General features: G+C 51.2%; 1 protein-coding gene across 1 annotated transcript; it reads left to right on the top strand.

The window, feature by feature from the left end:
• Window positions 1-900: 900 nt before the first annotated feature.
• On the top strand, window positions 901-9,143 carry FGF8 (fibroblast growth factor 8). The gene is made up of 5 exons (XM_027721417.2): window positions 901-974; window positions 1,059-1,095; window positions 3,150-3,330; window positions 7,593-7,699; window positions 8,747-9,143. The coding sequence occupies exons 1-5, from the start codon at window positions 943-945 to the stop codon at window positions 9,032-9,034; spliced, it is 645 nt and encodes a 214-aa protein (XP_027577218.1). The 5' UTR covers window positions 901-942; the 3' UTR covers window positions 9,035-9,143.
• Window positions 9,144-21,501: the final 12,358 nt, after the last annotated feature.

Raw genomic sequence — 21,501 nt, forward strand, 5'->3', positions numbered from 1 at the left:
GCCCCCGCCCCGGTGCTCAACAGGTGGCGGGGCCGGGAGGGCAGGGGCTCGCCGGAACAATGCAGCCCTCGGCGGCCCTGCCCGGGCTGCGGGGCTGAGCCCCGTCCCGCCGCCGCCTGGCCCCATGGCCCCGCACCGCCGGCCCTGAGGGCGCCCGCCCGCCCCACAAGGTAAGCGCCCGGCGGGGATGCTCGGGAAGAAACGGGGTGTCCCGCTCCTCTCTTCCCACCCCGGCTGCGGTGTTTGCTCAGCCTCACTCCTTCTCGAAACTCCGGCCCCCTCCATCCCCCTCCCCCGGTAATCCTTTTAATGTCTGGCACGTCCCGGGAGGGCTCGCTCGCCCGCTCCCAATCCACAATGCGCTCGCGGAGCGGCGAACCCCCAGCGGGGGCAACCGCGTCCCTGACCCACCCTCTCAGTCCTTAAACTCCGTTTTACGGATGGGGAAACTGAGGCACGGAGTGGGGAGGGAGTCCCGCCGGCGACTGACCGCGGAGCCCGGCCCTTAGTGGCAGCCCCGAGCCAGCCCCGGCGACACCTGGCCCGCCGCCCGCGGGTACCGCCTCGGCAGGTACCGCCGGGCCGGGGAAGGGAGCGGGGGTCCCGCCGGGCTTTCCCCGCCGCGGCTGCCGCTCCCCGGCCGTGCCCGCCCCCGTCGTCGGGGCTGCGGGCCGGCCTCGCCGGCTCCCGGGGCCGCGGAGCGGAGCGGGCGGGGGGCGCCCCGCGGCAGCGGTCGCCGGCCGAGCGCCCCGGGGGTTGGGCGTGCGGGCGGGCCGGCCGGCGGGGCCTTTCCCCTCTGTAGCCGCTTGTGCCCTCCTTTCCTCGGGGCGAGGACGTGCCGGCAGGGCGAGAGGAACCGAGGAGCTGAGGCAGCGCCGCGCCCCCGCGGGCTCTCCCCGCCGCCGCCGGGCCCCGGGCCCCCGGCTCCGCATCGGCGCCGCGATGGACCCCTGCTCCTCGCTCTTCAGCTACGTGTGAGTACCGGCAGCCCCAGCCCTACCGCTCCACGCCCGCAGCCCCCGCGGCTCACACCTCTCTCCCGCTTTTCCCCCTCCCAGGTTAATGCACTTGTTCGTCCTCTGCCTGCAAGCCCAGGTAAGTGCCCGCTGGGCTGCCCGGCTTTGTTCACCCCGCGGGGATGGGGGGTGCCCCGCCGCCGCCGAGTGGCTCGGCAGGGAGGGAGACAGGAAAGAAGAACAGTTTAGAACCCAGGAGACAAAAGTCGCCTGGCTGTAAAAAGCCGTGGTTGAGGGGGAACAGCCCCTTGCCCGGGCCGCAAAATAAGGTGCCGGGGACCCGGGCTGCGAGGCAGGGAGTACGGTGATTTCAAGGAAATGCGCAGGGTTATCTTTAAGTAGCTTTAAATCCCGTTCCCCCGACCTCTAAATTACACCGTGGATACCCCCATTCCTCTTCTCCGTTTTTTTCCCCCTACGCTGCTTTATCCAAAAATTAAAGCAGAGTTAAAAGAGGGAAAAGAAACCCCACCAAAACCTTAGTAAAAAGCACAGGTTTTGGTTCAGCTTAAAATTGTCAGACTTTAACATCGCTGGTTTGTATTGCCAGAGACAGAAGTGACACGAATAGATTAAACATCCCAGGCAGAGCCTGTGCAACACCCGCATACCAGCAGGCACACATTGCTGGGAGCGGTGCACCTCCAAACTGGGGTGAAGCCCTCCTTCCTCCTGAGATCACAGGTGTAGGAGCTTTGTTTAAAATGCCCTTTAAGCTACTTTTTTATTATTATTATTTTCCTGGAGGCTTGGGGGGGAAAAAATTGAGTTTCCAGCTGAAAAGTGAAGAGAATGAAGCACTGGGAGCGTGCAGTTGTATAAAAACATAGCTGTAATATTTTGAAGTATGAGATGGAGACCAAATAGCAGCATGGCTAATGACCTCTCCTCCACATGGTACCCTCATCAGAGCCGGGGAGAGAATCCTGCTGCATTATCCAAAACCCGTCTATAGGAAACACACATGCACAGGCAGAAGCAGAGGGAGAGAGATGACATCGTCAAGGGGAGATATCTCTATAAAGCCAGCTTCAGGAGAGCAGCAGCTTTTGCTTTTATTGTGCTTTTCTGTTGTTGTTTAAGACAGGAGGAAATCTTCCCATTTGACGTGGGGGTGGTGGGGGGTAGTCCCAGCCTTCTGATGTTGAAAGGAGCTATCTCCTAACATTTGCTCAGAATACATCTTTATAAATGTCAGGGAGCAGCGAAACTTTCCAGACTTAAAAGAGGGATTTGAGACGAGGGGGGAAAAAGAATTCTGTGCCAGCTCATGATCCAGAGCTGAGGGGGGAGCAAGTTTGGCTGCTCATGAAAATCATTTAAAGCCCAGGAGCAGCAGCGTCGGGTCTGGAGGGGATGGGCTCAGCTGCGGCTCCAGGGCTAACGGGTTTGTTGTACTGGGGCTGGAGACATCCCCGCTGCTGGCACCAGACAGCTGACTGTGGATGAGGGATGTGTTTGCATGAGTAGCATGTTAGTATCCTTAGGTGGTTGTTATATCACTGAATACCTGGGCTGGGGTATGGTTTTCTTATAACTCTTATACCTCATAACTCTACCTTCTTCGTGGATTTTGTATTTGAAGAGCTTAATAAGTGTGGTGTTTGGGAGCAAATAAAGAGTCTGGGATCCAGAGGAAAGGGAGCTGTTGAAACTGATGGGGCAGTGGCTGGCGTATGTGCCTGGGGCAGCTGGAGCAGTAGTATGCTCCTGCAGAGGTGAGAGGGGTGTGGGATGCAAGCATCAGCCCCTTGGGGTTGTGCCATCCTCCATGCCCCCCCAACTCCCTCTAGCTCTAAGCCTTGATGCCCATCTTGGGTACTCCAGTGCCAGGGTCCCACTGAGACCTGGGGGGGGGCCTCTGGGGTCACCAAGCTCTGTCGTACTCCTGAGTCACCTTAGGGCACGTCTGGAGTGGGCACAGCTCTGTAAAGGGCTCTGGTTGTTGTGTCCCAGAGCTTAACGCTCCTTTTCCTAGAGAGGCTTTGATGGCACAGGAGGCACCACCGTGGTCCCGGCTCCCTGCCTCCCTGTAAAGATCAGCTGGAGGCCGGTGATCTCAGCTCAGCCCATTTGCCCCGCTGAGGAGTAGAGATTATAATGGTGTGTTGTATATTTTTTAATTTCCTAAAGGTAACTGTTCAGTCCCCACCTAATTTTACACAGCATGTGAGGGAGCAGAGCCTGGTGACGGATCAGCTCAGCCGGCGGCTCGTCCGTACCTACCAGCTGTACAGCCGGACCAGTGGGAAACATGTGCAGATCTTGGACAACAAGAAAATCAATGCGATGGCAGAGGATGGGGATGTGCACGGTAAGGACACACGATGTGGGCAGGCGGGGGGGGAGCTGGGGAGGTGTTTGCAGCCCAGCGTGGCGATTGATGATTTCCGTCCAGTTTGTTAGCCAAAAATCATTAAAATCATTCAGCTTGTGGGGGCTTGTAAAGGGAGAACATAGGGGTCAGCAATCAGCAGCTGCGTGATTCAAGGTGAGGGCAGGTTCCCTGTGCTGAGGGAGGGGACTGGTGCTGGCAGGATGGGTTCTGCTCCTTTCCTTTTTATTCTTGGTTTGCACCTGACTCAGAGGGCTCAGTGCTCCAACATCCTGAGTGTCATCAGTCATTTCATCTCAGCTCTTAGCAGGGATGGGAATCCCTGAGACTTCCTTTTGAAACAGAAATCAGAAGTAAAGTTGAAAAAGAAGAGACAGGAAGGAGAAAGTAGGGATGCCTGCTGTGGAAGCTTTCCTTAAACTAGGACTGTCTGAAGTGGCATTTTCCTGCTGTAGCCCCATCCCTCCCTTCTCAAAACAAATCCCAAACAGAGGGTCAGGGAGGCAGTCAGCTGCGGGTGAAGATGCTGTGGCATCTCCAGAAACAAAGCAGGGACTCCACAAGTGTGAGAGCCTGCGCTCTGCCACAGCCCCTCTGCCGTTGCCCTGGCACCCTCTCCCCAAATCCTCCACCTTCTCCAGGGCAGGGGGACCGATCGCTCCGCTGAGGACACCCGAAGCCCAAATACTTTGATGGTGTGTGCTAATGACACATTAGGACAGTCAAACGCAGGGGTCAGTGGGGCCAGCGAGCCCCGGCGCTCCGCGGGGCCGTCTGCGGGAGACCTGATCCTGCGCCTGGGTCAGGGAAGTGCCCGTGTTCCTGTGTGCTGTATGTAGGGATCACAAGTGTTTTTCTTTGGTATTAGCTGCAATTTCCTTTTCTTGCTTCAGGACATTAGTAGAAACAATTTTCTTCTTACCCTTCTGTTTTGTATTTTGTTCCTTTTTGGTTTTTCTTCATTTTGCTTTGGCTGAAAATTTCATGCTGGATGTTAGCAGTGCAAGCGCAGTGCAGATTCCATCTATATGATATTCCATACATCCAACATTAATCTTCCAAATGAATTATTCCCGCCCCAGAGCAGCTCTAGCTTGAAAGGGCAGTAGTTAATTTCCCAAGGAAAAAAATCCCATCTTGTTTTAGACCTCTAATGCCTGGATTTTAAAAAACAGTTAGTGCTTATTTAAATAAAGACCAGGTTTAAATAAGGCCAGAAGGAGGGGACTTGTGGTGGCTTGAAAAACTCTATTAAAATGTAATAAAAAAAGGTTAAGCATTTGAAGAGCTAAGGAGGAAAATGAAGACTGATCTAAACCAGAAAGAGAACAAGCAGTTTTTCAGATGTAAAGTTTTAAAAGAGTTGCAAGTCTGTAAATGTTAAAATAGAGGTTCAGGATTGTTCTGTATGAATCTCTAGGGAGGCCCCCATGTCTGGAAGAACTATTAAAACGCTTCTTACTTTCACCTTTTTTAACATTTCCTGAATACTTTCTCCTCTTCGCAGTCCAGTTGGGGGATCAAGTGTGTCTCGCTGCATTTTTTCAGCATTTACGTAGCCACTTTCCCTTCAAAGTTTGAGCATGAAACATAATTTTACTGGGATAAATCTGTCACTTAAATGAAAGAATAGAGTTGAAAACGTTAAGCTTCCCCCACTGCCACCTCAAAAAAAGGGGGGGAAAAAAGGACTACCCCCAAATGTTATTTAGAAATCCACTTTTGCAGCAAAGTTCCTCCTTCCCCAAGCCCTTCCTTCTGCTTTTTTTTGTCTCATTTTTGGGGGTGGGCGTGTAAAGGGGGTTGATTTATTTTTGCAGATGACCCCTTTCCCCACGCTGACATTTTTACAGCCGACTTAACATCGAGTCCGGCGTTTTCAGTTATTTGTCTTAATTGTCAATATTTGATTGACTTTTTTTAATTCTAAGGGAAGGCAGGCAGCCAGTGCAGTCCAGCTCATCCCTCCTGGGCCATGCTTGCCACCAAGAAAACTGCTACCAGCTGCAGCCTGGAGTCGACCCCATGGGCAGCTGGGGATGCCAGCACAGCTCCCTGCCCACTTGCTGGTTTTTGTCTGTGCCCAGGGTTTTCTGCTGGCTGGGGCCAGAGTTTGCAGTGTTCATGAGTTGCCTGCAAGGGTCTAGGGCTGCATGGCCCTGGGGCCAGGTTGTCTTCATCCTCCGTGGATGATGGGGCCAGAGCGACACACTGGCAGGGCAGCAAACCCGTCTGGTGGCTGTAAATCACAGCTGCCCTTTGGGGGAAAAAAAACAAAAACAAAAAGAAAAAAGGAAAAAGTCCAAAAGAGAACCAATATGCATCTTTAAAGCAGGGTTTTGTGCTCACTGGGGCCAAGGCCTCCCCACTCCCTCCCTCCCCTCTTCGTCCCCCCCCTCCCTCCCTCCCACCTCTTTCTATCTCTGAGAAAGAAAAATCAATTCTCCTCAAACCTTTTACTGCCTCTGAGATCAATTCCCCCCCTTTCCCCAATATAGATAAATAGGGGGTCACTGTTTCAGTGCTTTGTTTGCAGAGTGCCATGGCTCCCATGGCTGGTTTTGGGGATGCTAGGTGCTTGCCAGGCCCTGGGCGCTTGTGGTGGCACAGCCTGGAGTTCACTCCTCCAGGCTCCGAGTTCAGTCTGTGACTGCCTGGGAGTAGGGGGATATGGGTGCAGGGTAGTTTGGGGACAAGAGATGCTGCAGGGTGATGTTGACAGGAGAGAGTGCATGGAGGGGGTACCTGTGTGCATATCAAGTCTGGCCCGCCTGATAGCACCAAATCAGTTGGCCCCAGCAAATTTTGGGATGATCTTTTCCTTGGTCAACTCAACTGTGGCCAGCACTGACTGTTTGCTCTTCCCCCCCTCAGTGCCATTGACCTCAACAGTGTCCATGATGTGAGGGATGCAGGATGAAGGCATTACAGAGACAGAGAGGAAATTTACTCCTAGCCCAGATCGTGATTCAGGCTTGCTTTAGCTTGTGTGTGTACCCACATCCTCCTTCTGCCATTCAAAGCATCCTCCTGCAGAGCCTCCCACTCCAGAGTCACATCGCTGCCCTCGCTGGGGCTTGCTGGAGGCTGAGCATCCTGGGGTAGAGATGTGCAAGCTGTGGTGCACCGCAGTCCTGAGGAACTGAGCAGCCCTTGCGCAGAGATCAGAGAGGATAAATAAGGCATCAGCGGACTCAAACCTGTAATGTTTCCAAAACTTGGAAGCTTTGTGGCCTGCACTCTGATTACCTTGTCAAATAGCATTTGTGGCACTAGGAGCTGATGCTGGGCAAGAGGTGATGATGTTGAGATGGGACAGTCCCAGGTGGCTTTTCAGCACCACGGGGAATTTTTTGGTGCTTGGCACAGTGCAGACCTTTTGAGGTGCAAACAGGTAACTACTGCCTCCACTGGGGCTTGCTCTGGGGATAGCAGCTGCAGGACCGGGGAGAAGGATGTCCTGTCCCCATCCTCCCCCTTCCCTGGGGATGGATGGGCTTCGGGGCATGGGTTCCCAGGGTGAAGGCAGGGAGAGAAGGTGACAGGTCTATTTATAGGCGGCCCATCGACCCGGCAATTTGCATAGCTCCTTCGGAAGTCGATCGATGCCTCCATTAAAAAACTGAGACCAAATCAATACGCCCTCTCGACTCGTGCAAAGGTGAAAGGCATTAAAAGGATGGCCGTACCCTTCACGCCTCCCCTGCCAGCTGCAAAGTCACTGCTCCTCCTGCAGTCCTGGCCTGGCAGAGAGACATGGAGCAGTGTCCCCTGGGCTGGGGACAGCTGGCAGCACACTGTGCACTTCCAGAAGGTGCCTGCCTGGAGCCTGCCTGCAGGCCCACCCAGACCTGCCTCCATTTGCAGGGCAGCTGCCTTATTCTCTGCCAACCAGTGCGTGCCCTGCTTGCTGCCCTGCCCCCATCTGAGACACCTCTGTGGCACCTGCACCACTGAGCCCCGTGGAGCCGGGTAAAGCAGAGCTACTCCCCATCCAGCGCAGCTCAGGGTGGCAAAGGGACGTGACCAAGGTCCTGCTGGGACACGGTGGCAGGGTAAGGGGGGGGGTTAAGGCTGTATCTTAACCTTGTGTTCTGATTTTAGGACTCTCTCTGGCCAGTTGCCAGAGAGTGTGTGTCCCCAGTGCCCAAGCGTCAGGGTGTATTGTTGAGGTCTCCATACCTGTGCCTGCCCTATCCCAGAGCCCCTCTGACATCCCTCCCTCTCTCTACTCTCTCCAGCCAAGCTCATCGTGGAGACAGACACCTTTGGGAGCCGTGTGCGCATCAAAGGGGCAGCCACAGGTTTCTACATCTGCATGAACAAGAAGGGGAAGCTGATTGGCAAGGTAGGATGCAAGGGCATGGGCAAGGCAGGGAACTGCTGGGAACATGGAGCTGGGGCTGCTAGGAGAGGAGCTCTGACCTGATACAGAGCTCACCTGTGTGGGTGGGGAGGTGAGACCGGAGTCCCAAGGCTCAGTCAGCACTCCCCTTTTAGGGGCAGGGAGACAAGCCATCCTGCAGCCCGGAGGGAAGGAGGGGAGCAAGGAAGGCAGGCAGGTGTCGCGTGGGGCACATTCCTTCTATCTGCCCGAACAAATAGGCGGATTGCTGCTCTATTCTCCACGATTACATGGTACAAGTGCCAGGAATGTTAAGATGCTCCATGGGGCTGGCCCCAAGGCCAGGCCCCACTGCCTGCTGGTTTGTCATGCTCCTTCAGCACCTCAATGCCCCTTCCAGGGGGCGGGGGACTGGGTGTGCAAAATCCCACCGGGACAGTGATTTTCTGCAAGGATTTTCCGCAAGGATTTTCCATGGCAGCTCCTTGCTGGGGCTGCCCGATGTGGGTCCCTCCCTAGTCCCACTACTGCCGATAATGGGGGGAGCTCAGTCCCTGGCTGCCCCGTGCTCCCTCTGCCACCTGCATCTGTGGGTGCTGTCACCAACGACCCCACATCGCTTCTCCTGCCACTCAATGCCTCTCCTGTATTAAAGACCTCAGGGGGACAGGCGAATTGAGATGGAGAGTTTGCTTATGGTCATGTTCAGCCCATGGCACAGATGGAGGCAAAAACTCCTTTATGGGTGTGGTGGAAGTTAAGGCGGAGACCAACTGCATTGGGACTTGCAGCTGGCATCACACTAAGGTCACAAGCTGCAATGAGCAGTGTTTGTCTGTGCCACAGTGCCTGCTCCCTGCAGCTTTTTAAGGAAAAGCAGATTTTAGGCAATTCTGACCTGTGGGAGAAGAAGTGGGAAAAGTGAACTCTTGGTTACCCACAAGCAGTCCAACCCTGCTGCCACACCAGCCAATCCAGTGCGGGGCAGTGGGAAGCAGCCCTCTGAGCGAGTGCCTGTTGCTTGAATCTCCCTTCCGATTCCCTTCTCAGAGCAATGGCAAAGGCAAGGACTGCGTCTTCACGGAGATTGTCCTGGAGAACAACTACACAGCGCTGCAGAATGCCAAGTATGAGGGCTGGTACATGGCCTTCACCCGCAAGGGCCGCCCACGCAAGGGCTCCAAGACCCGGCAGCACCAGCGGGAGGTGCATTTCATGAAGAGGCTTCCCAAGGGCCACCAGACTACCGAGCCCCACAGACGCTTTGAGTTCCTCAACTACCCCTTCAACCGGAGAAGTAAAAGGACTAGAAACTCCAACTCCAAGGCAGGCCCTTGATGCGTCTGCCCCTGCCCCCCTGCCTGCATCTCTCCTGGAGGATGCTCCTCTGAGCTCGGTGGACTATATGTAGAGACTTTCCCATTTGGGTATTAATCAAAACACAAAAAAAAAAAAAAAGGGAGGGGGAGGATAAAAAAAAATTACATGCTCTAGTTGTTGATACTTTTGGGGGGGTATTGGTTTTTACAAAAAAAAAAAAAAAAAAAAAAAAAAAGAAAAAATGAGAGAGGCTCTATTTTTGTACTCCAGCTTTAAAAGTAATGAAACATTCGAAGACTGGTGAAGGGGGAAGAGCCCTTCACTTAGAAACGTTCTAGTCTGTTTGGGGTCGTGCTTTATTTTGTAATTATTTTTTTTTGATAGCTCTAGGGGAAAAGGAGTTTAAAAATCATGTTTAAAGCAAACAAGCGAAAAACCATGGAAATCCAAATCTGGAAGTGATGTGCTACTTAAATGAACTGAACTAATGCTTACTGGAGAAGATGGAGAGGCTGGAAAACAACTAAGGGGAGGGGATTTATTTTGGAGGTGGCTGGAGGCCTCCTGGGTGGTTTTTGCAGCCTGGGTGTTGTGTGGGCACTGCCCGTGGGAGCTGACTGTGACACCTGGAGTGAGGACCCTGGATGCTTTCTTTCCTCGGATGTGCCTATTTCTCCGGCTGAGCAAGGGGTTGCTGGAAGCCACTTGCATCCTTCTGAGAACACTGCTGGCTTCACAACTCCTCACTTACTTTTTTTTTCTCAGGAGAGGACAGGGGTGATGGATGCCCCAGAGAAAGTCCTGAACTGACTTGGTACCTCTTACCCACAGGAGCGTCTTTGGCATTTGGTTTGTTTTAAAGTACTAAGGTATGACTTGCCATAGAGCAGGCTGGTAACTGGTATTATTTTTTTCCCATGTGGAAAATGTGAACTTCTCACCAAAAATTGACATTTTTTTTCTGTCTATATTTTTTTATCAGATAGAAATTTTCATCCGTAAAATTAAAAAAAGTTTACAAATTATTGTGGAGCCATTTTGGGCTGTTTTGTCATAACATTAAATATTTTTGTCGTAATGGTTGGTGCTTCAGTTGCCAGCTGTCTCTTCCAGGTTTGCTCTTTGATAAGAAATACTGACGTTCTTGTCCCTCTACGAAAGGGGAGGGTTTCTTTCAAAATTTCTGTGTTGACAGAAGCCCAATTGTCTATTTAGAAAAAAAAGAAAACCAACCCCAAAGGGAACATTAAATCTCTTGAGTGAACATCCCCAGCCAGCCCCACTCTGCACATGCTGCCCTGGGACTGTGACTCTCTCCAAAGGGTTAAAGCAACTATTCTTCACAGGGAGGGAAAACAAAGACACTGGATAGGAGCCAGAACCAGGGGTGACTTTTCATCCAATCTTTTTTGATTGTTTGGGTTTTTTCTGTTTCCTTTAGGATTTTTGTTCTGTTTCGGTTGTGTACAAATTGAATATGAAATGATTGAAATATTTATTTAATATGTGCATTAAAAGTTTGTATTAGTCTAACTGAGCCTGATGCTTTCCAGGGAGGGGTTGGGGCTGGAGATGCAAGTTGGAAAGGGGCGAAGGAATGTGACAGTGAGGTGCAGGATGGGGCTGAGGCTGCCAGTTGGCATAATTTCCTTCCCAAGGGAAGAACTATGGGAAGTGGGAGGCTGCCCCAAGATCTTGGACCCAGGTGAGTCTTGCAGAAATCATGGTTTTACTTGCAACAAATTTCAGGTTTAATGTACAGATGCCACCTCTTTGCCATGTGGGATCAAGGCCCATTGCAGGCTGAAATGGGGATATGGTGCAATGGAGCCTTGATCCCACATGGCACTGGAGTATGTGCAGAGCATGTTTTCAAGCATGACATGAAGCTTTTCAAGAGAGAAAGCTGGTACTTACTTCTCTCCAGGCTAGGAGAGCTTGGTGTCTGCAAAATGGGCTGGCGGGTCCTCTCCTTCGGTGAATACTCGACCCTGCTGCGGTGCTGGGTCTTGCTTACAGGAGCTGAACAGGGATTCAGATATAGAGTGGTCTCATATATGGAAACAAGCAAGAATATAATTGTGAAATATGTTAAAATTGCTTAAATGCAGCAATCTTGCAAGGTAAGTCTTGCCATTGCTGGTGCCAGCCTGGGTGGTGTTGCCATCCCAAGGGCTGCCTGTGACGTAGCTGCTGCTCAGGCTGAGCCCTGTCCGTGGGTGTGAGGATGATCCTTCCTCTGGCTGACACAGTGGCCTGAGCTGAGGTGGCAACATACATCAGTGATTTCAAGGAGGGAAACCTACGGGGGGCTGAGTGCTTGGCCATGCTCTACACCTGAGCATCGCCGCTGCATCACAGAGATCATGGGCTGGGGCACAGGACAGCACAGATTGTGTTTGTCCAACTGTCTCAGGAGGGACCCAAGGACTGCAGAAGCCTGAAGATGACAAAGCTGAGGCAAGCCCATGTTGCGGTTTACAGACTAAAGGAACTAAAAGTGAATGGCTCCTGGCCTTTCCCCAGGCAGAGATTGGTATTTGTTAGTCCTTAACAGGTGCTTTTCTTTCATTGGTTTGTCTAGTTGCTTTTCCTAATGGCTTTGTGAATCTGAGGCTCCATGTCTTCTGCCTTGTTATGTGTCCCCCAGAGATGCCAGGGAAGGGCAGGGCATGGGTGCTCAGCCTCCAGTAAGGTAGCTTTCCTCCAACCCTGTCATCCTGGGATGCAGCCAAGGGCTGATGCAGGGAGCATCCAGCACCCTGGGGCTTGAGCTGATACAAACACTCCCGTGAACCTGCACAGCTCTGTACCCCACACCATCCCTAATTCCTGTGATCTACTCTGCCACACTGAAAGGCACCTAGGCTGCCTCCTGGGAGGGGAGCCCCTGCTTTTCCAGCTCACTTAGTCTGTGGTTAATTAGGCAACATTCATTAAAGGGCTTTTGGGCAGCCATGCTACCTAGGAGCACTACAGCTTGGGACTTTTGTTTATTGCCTGAATTTGTCCAGTTTCAGCTTCCAGCCAGCAAAGGTTGTTTCACCATTGCTTGGAAGATTAAAGAGACCACTACTAGTTAGTTAATGAGTAAGTGAATTAATTAATGGTTCCTCATACCCTGTCTCTGCACTGATACCACTTAGTCCTTGGTACGGCTGGAGGAGCTCATGCTCTTCCTGGAGACCTGGGCCCTGCAGGGTCCTAAGCACGTGGTCCTCAGGGATGGTAGCTCCCACCACCCATGCAGGGAGGTGGGGACAGTCCCTGGTGGTACGTGCTGTTCCTCCCAGGTTGCAGAAACCCTGTCTGCTGGTAGAATGCGTAGGGTCAATAATCAGCTCAGGAATGTGGGACTTTTCCCATCATCAGCAGATGTGTGGATCAAGTTTAGGAATCACAGCCATCAAAAGGCTCTGGAGACTGCAGGACACTGAGGTAGGACTGGATGCAAGAGAGTGCTGGGGATGGGAGGCTTTGGAGGTGGGTGTTTACTTCTGTTAACTCATGCTATTAGTGTGGGTGTTCTGGGCAAAAACCCCTGCTCTGAGCTAGCAAAGTCCTTGTGGTGAGCATGTTCCTGTTCCTAATGCTGTTCCACCAGCTGGCTGGAGGGAGGTGGCAGATGAAGCAGGAGAGGAGCCTTGCTGCCCTGACTGTCAGTGAAAGGATGACTGTGCCTTCCCAAGCTCCAGGCAGAGTTGCATACATGTCCCTGCCCATACAGGGCTTCACCATGCGATGCCATCTGGACACAGTGACAAGGTTGAAGCTGAGCAACATTTGGGGAAGTCTGCCTCATGAGATCACTGAGAAGTCCCTCTGGTTCAGCCGACCAACGCAGGGTAAGAAGTAAATGTGGAGTGAATACACCAACTCAATGTCAGGCAGGATAAAGAGCTATTTTCTGGTTAAGTCCTGCTTTGGTTGCCTAGAGAAGTTGCGGATGGTCAACCCCTCAAAGTGTTTAAGGCCAGGTTTGATGGGACTTTGAGCAACTTGACCTAATGAAAGGTGTCCCTGCCCATGGTAGAGGGGTTGGAACTAGATGATCTTTAAGGTCTCTTCCAACCCAAAACTTTATATGATTCTATAGCTGAGAAACAGTAGATGGGCAGGAATAAACTGAAGTGGCAAGAAAAGAGGTCTGTGCTGTCCAAGCAGGGGCTGCACCAGGGCTTGATCCACCAAGCGCCAAACCTTTTGGCACATCTGTCTCGGCTTCCAGCCCTTCTCTCACTTTACAACTTTTCCATGAGGCCTGCCTGGGGATGCCCACTGAGTGGGGTGGGCTGTGGGATACTGTAGCAGGGCTGGGGCTTGCCCAGGCTCCCTTGGGCATACTCTAGCTTGGAAAGGATGACTGGGGTGTTTGTTTATTGCATCAGGCTCAGCTTTCAAGCATTTCCCTGCCATCCCCTCCCCCTCCTTTAATTAATTCTGGGTAAGAAGTTCTGGCTTTATTGTGCCACCGAACTGAGGGCTCCCTGTGGGAAAAGTCACACCTTCTGAACAGCTTCTGATACCATGCAAATGAAGGACAAGTCCAGGAAACGCTTTCATCTCAGACCTGTCCAGCCCCTTGCCCATTAATTACACACATTTCATTTGTGTGAGAGCAATTCTTCTTGGGGAGGGGGCGGGGAATGGCTGTGGCTTGTGGATCATCTCAGCCCAACTCTCTAAAGACTCCTCCTTGGAAGGGGGGTTTATAGCCAGAAATGGGGATGCTCAGGGACTCAGCAGGGGATCTCATATTTCTGCTCTCACACAACCATTCCAAGTCAAACTGGCTTGTTGGTGGGCTGCATCCTGCCAGTGTGGAGGGCTCAGCACTGCCCCATGCCCTGCTCAGTACTAGCAAGCCCTGGCTGTGGAACAGAGTGCCACAGGAGCATCCTAGAGGGAGACACAAGATGGAGCAGAAATGAGCATGGTGTTGTCCAAAGGGAATGATCTTCCTGGGCCAGAAGCTCATGAGATGTATTATTTTGGGGAGGGTGGCCACAAAATGAATCTCAGATAGGGAAACCTTCTTGCACACTGCAACAGACTTGCATATGTTGTGGGACACCATTGTGCTGTGACAGGGCACAAAATCTTGGCCACAGGTGGACCAGAAACAATGCTCCTGTTGAGCCTCGGTCTCTCTCTCTTCCTCTCCTTTCCCCACAGCCCCTCTGACCTCAGTGTCCCCAGCATGGCTGCAGCCAAAGGCACCTCCAGGCTGGTTCCTGTTTTCCCAGGTCTGATGGGGAGTGTCAGGTCCAGATCCTGGAGAAGGCACAGAGCAAGGGAATGTGGAGTACAGTGGGTTTTCACAGCCAATTTCCTGGCCATGATAATAACACTTAGCACTTCTGTAGCACCTGGGATGCTCCAAGCACCTACACATATGCTCCTCATTACCACTCTTGCTTCCCATTTGCAGTGTTTCTGCCACCTCCCCATGCATGCCTATAGCATTATCAGTTCTCCTCTAGAAATGAGACCATCCCCCAACTGCTGTGGCTTTGCAGCAGAAGACCTTTGATGGCTAAGGTTGCTGTTTGCCTTCTTCCTAGACAAGAATACGCTGTGACCTCTGGTGTTGACAGGCCAGGGGCCTGGAAGACATGGCAGCTGCTTGGGTCACCAGAGGAGCTCTTGGGAGATGTTGGAGGGATATTTGGAACTTGGTTAATGGGAACCTGCAGCCTTTCTGGGTCAAAGTCAGCATGAAATTTGTGCCAGGCTCCAGCAAAGCTTCTTGTCCACTTGCTGGCCCTGTGCCACGTCAGCGGGAGGATGAGAAAGGGCTCGTGTGTGAATTGGTTGAAGATTACAGCTGTTACTCCAGATTGCTTGATTAATGGCCCAGGATACTCTGCAATGAAATGCACTTCAGATTTGCTCTACTGGGAGCAGAGTGGATGTTCTTGAGCTTCATGTGATTTACAGCACCTCTCCTATGTTCACAGTAACTGTATCACCAGGATGTCTTTCCAGGCTGTATGGTGTCCGAGATATAATCTGTGGCTACAAAGTCCTAGATCAGAGGCTGGGAGAGGCTTGGCTGTGTTGGGAAGAACCACTCCAACTGTGCTGAGGTATTACCACTTTGCTAAGCTTATGCTGTTCATTGTTGTGGAGTGGAAATGGGATGGTGACAGCTGGCAGAGCCTCCTCAGTTTGCTGAGTGCCCCATCTGTGTCCCTGCTACTGTTCAAGCCCTCTGTTCAGCCATGGACAGCCCCTTTTGTCTATGATCATGGCACTGCAAAGGGTCCTTGCTTCCTGGGCTGGCCTCTCCTGCCAATATGGCCAATAGTGTTTTCTAATTTTTTTTCCTCTTGAAAATTTGTAGCAGGAGGAGAAGGAAAAATTCAGCCTCACTGTTGTTGTGATTATTTTGCCAACTATTTCTGCTGTAGTAGAACATCTTGATGGCTGGATTCTCCTCTTTTATGAGCTGCTCCCAGAGTAAGCAGCAGCTTTCATCCCAAAGACATGATGTTTTGTATGATTGGCTGAGGCACGTGCCATCAGCTGGCAAGACAGACCTAACCACAGGTCTAGTTTCTACTCCAGGAAAAGAGAGTCCTGGGAAGAGATTTGAAGGAGGGCTAGAAGGTGTCCCCGTGGAAGTTCATAGCAAACATTAGAAAAACTCCCATCACAACATTCAAAAAACCCCCAAAAGAGGCTGCTAGAGTAGCTGAAGTGCAGGATGATGAGACCCAGGCTGTGCATCAATAGGAGAATTTTGACTGTTGAGATGTGAAGCAGGACCTTGAGTGCTGGCTGTGCCTGCTCAGGTGCTGGGATGTGGCTGTGCTCCCCATGCCCCGTGAGAAGCAGATGCCAGCTGGGAGCCAACCCTTTGGTAATGGCCTGCGAATTTCCCTGGGCTCTGTTAATTGCCGCCTGGTTGCTAGTTACAACTTCAAGTCAATTGCTGGGGGTGATGGGCCCTGCAAAACAACCCCTTGAAATCAGTTGTTAGCCAAATTAACAACCAGTTTGGCTTCGGTTCAGGCTGTTAACCATCAAACAACTAACTGCTGCTAATGATTGATTTCTTAGCAGTTGGGGCTGCAGTGAAGGAGCCAACCTGTGTCACAAAATGCCATTAAAGCCGAGACTTTGTGAATGCATCTGGCTCAGACAAACATTTGAGTTGCCCCACACCAGTAGAACAGGCAAGGGGATGACCAGAATTTCTATCCATTTTGATTAAAATAGAGGCCGTTGTGTTGTGTTAGGATGAACTGGCAGCCAGCAGGACAGTGCTGCCAATGCACCACACTCCAGGAATGTAGCCACCAATGTTTGTAGGGCAACCACTGATACTCATGGAGCATCATGGCATTCAAGGCCTCCCTGGATGGGAACTGCTCATTGTCCAGCTCTCTTCCATAGTTACTGTTCCAGCCAGAAAACCTGCACAAATTAGTTTACCTAGTTTGGATGTTCAGGTGTTTCTACAAATGACCCAGTGGCCCATTTCCTTCTGCACAACAAGCTGGGAGCTTGTCTAGGGACAGGACTTTCTATCAGCATATGGAAGCTTAGGGATATCTCCACAGCAGCCTGGGTTTCTGTCCTTGATGGAAGGTAATGTAGACTCCTCTGCAGGTGTGAGAATCTCTATGAAAACTATAAAATATTCTTTGATTGCAGGGTTCAGGCAGACTTTTGTTTAAGACTACTGGTCAGGTCTTCATCCATTTCCCTCTGCTGCTTCAGGCCCTGGTTCTCTGCTGTGCACTGGCAGGCTGGTTCAAACACATCAAGAGCTTTTTCCCCCAGGATATTTTCCCCCTGATCAAAGTGTCTGATTCAAGCTGCAGCGTGTAAGGGGAGGAGAGAAAAATAGCCACCTGTTAGGGAAAGACTTTGAAAATACAGAGGACTAGCTGCAGAGATTGACCTTCTGAAATGTAAACTCCGATGGTGCTGAGTAGCAGAGTGGTGCGGGGTGAGGAGTGAGAACCTTGATGAACAACACTATTTGACTCGTGCTTTTGAGGGTACTGCCAGGGCCTCAGCACTGAATCCTGAGCTCTGTTTCTGAAACTGGGTCCTGGTATCTTTCAACAGGACATGTGCTCTTGAAACCCATGTAAGTGTTTCAAAGATCTTCCCGTGGGCTTCCTCCAAGTGCAGATCTGGTTCCCCCAGTGCCATGCTTTTGCTGTCCTTTCACAGAAAGCATGGTCATCCCAGATTCCCAGCAGTATAAATCCCATTATGGTGCATGTTTTCTGTAATCAGCTGTATTAGATATTCCTTGTGCAAACAGGACAAAATTGCTTATTTCATCAAATACCTACTAAAGGAAGCTCTGCTCTCTCCCACGTTGGGATTACCTTGCCACCCATATTGAGGAGGCTGGGTTGCAGCTGGGAATCCCCCCCCACTTTAGGCAGTCCATGTGCAGTGAGTTCCTGCATCCCAAGGATCAGTCAGGGTTTTTCCCTCCAGTCCATACAAGGAGAAACTAGTTCTCACAAAAGGAAAAGTTTAGGGTGAGCAGACAACCCAGTTTTCTCACTCATTGGGTCTGTAAGCAAATGTTTTATTTTCAGCTTGTGTATTTAACTGGGCTGAATACAGCAATTCCAGTCTGTGCATCTTCTGGGTGTTCACTTTGCCTGCTCAGATTTTTGTATAACAGAGAAGGTCAGTTATAAACAGAAACGACTGGTTTTGTTGGGGGCTCTTTTTAGACATCAAAAATGCTCCATCATCACCAGACTGGCTTAGCTTTCAGCAGCCAACACAAACAGAGCCAAACCCTCAGCAGAGAATTTAGCAAGAGAAGCGGCACAGACTCTCCAGAGCTTTTTTGCCAAAGTATTGCATCCTCGTTCCTCCTTGTACTTCGTGCTGAAGTAGTTGATGCTGTTCTGGGCTCTGCACTGACTCAGGGTGAGCCCAGAGGAGCTCCCAGCTGGAGCTGAAAGCAAGTGGCATAGCCTCATTTTAGAGAAGGTGCGGGGGAAATCAGTGCACAGAAAGATTAAGACCTGAAAGAAACTCTGGCAAAGCCACAAATTAGCTGAATCAATCTGCAAGAGGCCAAGAAAAGGTATGGCAGTTGTCCAACTGGAGAAGCAAGGCATATATGCAATAACCTGAGCTATAAATGAGGTACAAAACCACAAACTTGATTTTTTTCTAAACCTCATGTCCGATTCCCCAGCTTTGACTGAAGATTGGACTCTATCCCATATGCTGACTGGAAGGAGCCTGCATTTGTATGTCAGCAGATTTCAAGGTCATGAGGATTACTCTGAATGTCCATCCCAGTCTTCTGCCATACTTGGATAAGGGGATCCTGCTCAGTGCCTTCTGAGTGAAAGTTGTAGTCCTTGTTTAAAGAAAAGGAAGGAAGGATATCCTGCAGGGACCACATATTTCAATATTCATTGGTATTTTTGGCTTAAAATTGCCTACCTTCAACTCATAGCACTTGATCTTGCACTCTTCCAGCTTATAGTGTCATCCCACCTGACCAAGCTTCTGCAGGCACAGCAAGTGGATTTTTCAGGTCTCTCCAAGCTCTTGTAGGGATTTTTTAAGCTGATTCCCACCTGTCAACATCTCCTGTGAAGTGCAGCCAAGTGTTTTGGCCTCAGCATCTGGCAGTACAGTCTGGTATTGGCTTGCTTGCATCCAGGACCTTGGGAGCAGAAATGATGCAGTGACCACCCACTGGGGTGATGTCTCTCTGCTCAGGGCTGGTGTTTTCCAAGAGGTTCTTGCAGAGACTTGCAGGGCAATTGAAACCAACCATGGAGCTGTAACTCTTATTTGGCTGGGACCACTATAACTCCAGTTCTGTTTTGAAGAAGATAGACATGAGTGGTCCTCACAGGAGGTGCAACTGGGGCAGTTACAGTCTCCTGTCACTTCTTTCCAGCTGCAATTGCCACAGCACATCTCTAAGGCAAAGACAGCATTTATTTTGTAATGAAATCTGAAATGCTGGATCCTGTGTTTCCCCAGGATGACTTCATCTCTTGTCATTTAAGTATTGAAGTCTGAGCTATTTTTGCTCTCAGTTGTGATGGGTAAAGCGACAGACGTTTCTCCAACTTCATTAGAATCACTCTGGATAAGTTCAGATGTGAGCAGAAGGTGGTTTGACCTAATTATCCTCCATGTCCATATCTGCAGTTCTTCCACACTAAACCGGCACAGCAACAGCAGTGAGCATGGAAGTTTTCATATACCCAAGGTTTTGGCAGAATCTGTATTTCAGGAGCTGGTTGCTGACTCCAGATGCTGTCCCACAGCACTTGTCAAGGAGTGACCAAGATGGAAGGGGCACAATAGGGCAGGGAGAAGAAGTGCTGTGGAAATTGCAAATTCCCAAGGCTATGGCTGTGGCTTGTGGCAGTATGTGCAGCACCTGCTGCACTGACCCAAATCCCACCACTATCACAAGCCAGTTAATTATAAGAAAATCTCTTTCTTACTAATTGCGGCTGGCTGGTAAAGGGGCATCCCTGGCCCCTAAAGGACTGGTGGGATTGAGAGGGGAAGGCAGTGGTTGCTGACATGTGATGAACCCTTGCAGCCTCCATTGTGGAGCCTGGAGAAGTGTCTGCACTTCACTCCCTCTCAGAGTGATCATTGCGAGGAGCTGCGAGTTTCACCACCTCCCCCTGCAGACCTGTGGGTTCGCAGTGCACTTGACACTGGCGCAGGGGGATGGCTCGAGCCTGACAACTGTGCCCACTGCAGCAGCCGCCTGTCCTCCACCAACGCTTCCCTCCAACTGCCTTGCAAGAAGGAGTTGTACCATTCCCAGCAAGAGGCCGAACTCTAGTGTGGTGCGGTGTGACATGGAAGGTGGTGTTCCCATGGGCCATGCTGCCAGTTGGTGCAGTAGGGATGTGACAGCAGCCAGGCCACTGTGGTCCCACACACTTCAGACACCAGCCAGGGCTTCCCAAATCAAGTCTGGGGCTCCATGAGGGGAGCCAGTTTGCCTTCAGCATCCGTAAGGATTATAAACTTCCCTAAAGGGAAGAGAAAAATCACAGCTGAGATTTTTGTCCTGATGGCAATGCTCTGTGAGCTGGGATTTCAGACAAGTCCTCAGGGCTATGACATGGGATCACATTACATGTGGTGAGGATGGGGCATTTCTTTTGTGTATTTGCTACCTACGGTGTGGAAGGCTCTCCTGGTGACGTGACCAAAGGGATGAACAGCAAAGGGGACAAAGCAGGCAGGAGCTTGAATGGGTCTCGCCTAGAAAGGCAGAAGAAGGCAGAGGAACCCTCTGCCTGCTGGGCAGCCTGGCTGGCCAGTGGAGAGGGGAGGAGGGGCTGTGGATCCCGTTCCCTGCTCCTTAAAGTACATTTTCAGGGAATGAATACCTGTGGAAAGGAAAGGGAAGCTGAAGCCAATCAGTGAAGCCCATAGGCTTTTAGTCCTCCTGGTCATCCCGAGGGCATACAGAGGTGACAAACGTGCAGCCTTTGCTATTGAGTCCAAGTGAACCCCTAATGGGCTGCTTCAGAGGACCCTCACTTAGAGAAATGCCAGCAAGGCAAAACCGCAGTGACACAGGCAGCTATTTCATGGCTGGTTTGCTGGGCAGCACTCACTGCTCACTGCTCCTTCGCTGTCTGCTCCACCCCAGAGCCGGGTGCACCCCGTGGCACACTGAGCTGGGCTAACCTCCCCATATTCTGTCCTAATGAATGGTCCAGAGGAGTTCCGCTGACTTCTTGGGGGAGAAGTTGGACACTGAGATCAGACTCTGCTCTGTTGTCTAGACAGCATCACAGGTACTGTACACTGAAAGGATTGGGACTTATGGGTCTGGCATTCCCCGTTGCTGTCCACGTGGGAAAGCTCTGAGTTTGCCACCTTGCTGTGTTTTATGCATGGGATGCATACATACTGACATTGCTGTTGTCTGGAGCAGATTTGGAGCTGCTATTTGAATTGGCCGTATGGCAAGTGGCCACAATACAAAAAGCCACAAGCAGCCCAAAAAGTAGTCAGCCAGAAAAAAGTTAGGTTGGGTGCCAGTGGGACATGAAGAGCTTGGGATGGGGAAGAGGAGAGTTGTCAACATAGTACAGTCCTCATCCCCAGAAATCTTTCTGTTGCTGCTTGCTCTGATTTAAACATACAGCTGGTCCCTATGGAGGTAGGAACTCTGAAGCTATTTGCTTGTGTATTGTTTCAGGGACATACATTCATGGGAAGCAAATCTTTCCCCACCAAAGCAGTGAATCCATAGCTCTGCTAGCAGCCTACACAGAAAAGGCTCAGCCCTAGACAAGACCTGAGGCAGCAGGTGAACATCAGGATGCTGCAGGACAGTGACATGGACTTAGCTGCAAGCTGGGTGCACCAGTCACTGGTGAGAGCTGTCATGGAAGGCAACAAATTTCTGGAGTTATTGGCCTGTATTGAGCTGCTAGGAAATGATTGACCTTCCTTGAAACTAGAGCATGCAGAGCAGCCTGCTTACC

Source organism: Pipra filicauda, unplaced genomic scaffold (genome assembly GCF_003945595.2).
Source record: "Pipra filicauda isolate LSUMZ 115617 unplaced genomic scaffold, ASM394559v2 scaffold390_size662804_pilon, whole genome shotgun sequence".
NCBI classification, from domain to species: domain Eukaryota; kingdom Metazoa; phylum Chordata; class Aves; order Passeriformes; family Pipridae; genus Pipra; species Pipra filicauda.

Excerpts from the sequence above, each read along its gene's own strand:
- FGF8 (XM_027721417.2), top strand. The coding sequence starts at position 943 with ATGGACCCCTGCTCCTCGCTCTTCAGCTACGT. Across the intron at positions 1,096-3,149 it reads TCCTCTGCCTGCAAGCCCAG|GTAACTGTTCAGTCCCCACC; the intron begins GTAAGTGCCCGC and ends AATTTCCTAAAG. Across the intron at positions 7,700-8,746 it reads AGGGGAAGCTGATTGGCAAG|AGCAATGGCAAAGGCAAGGA; the intron begins GTAGGATGCAAG and ends TTCCCTTCTCAG.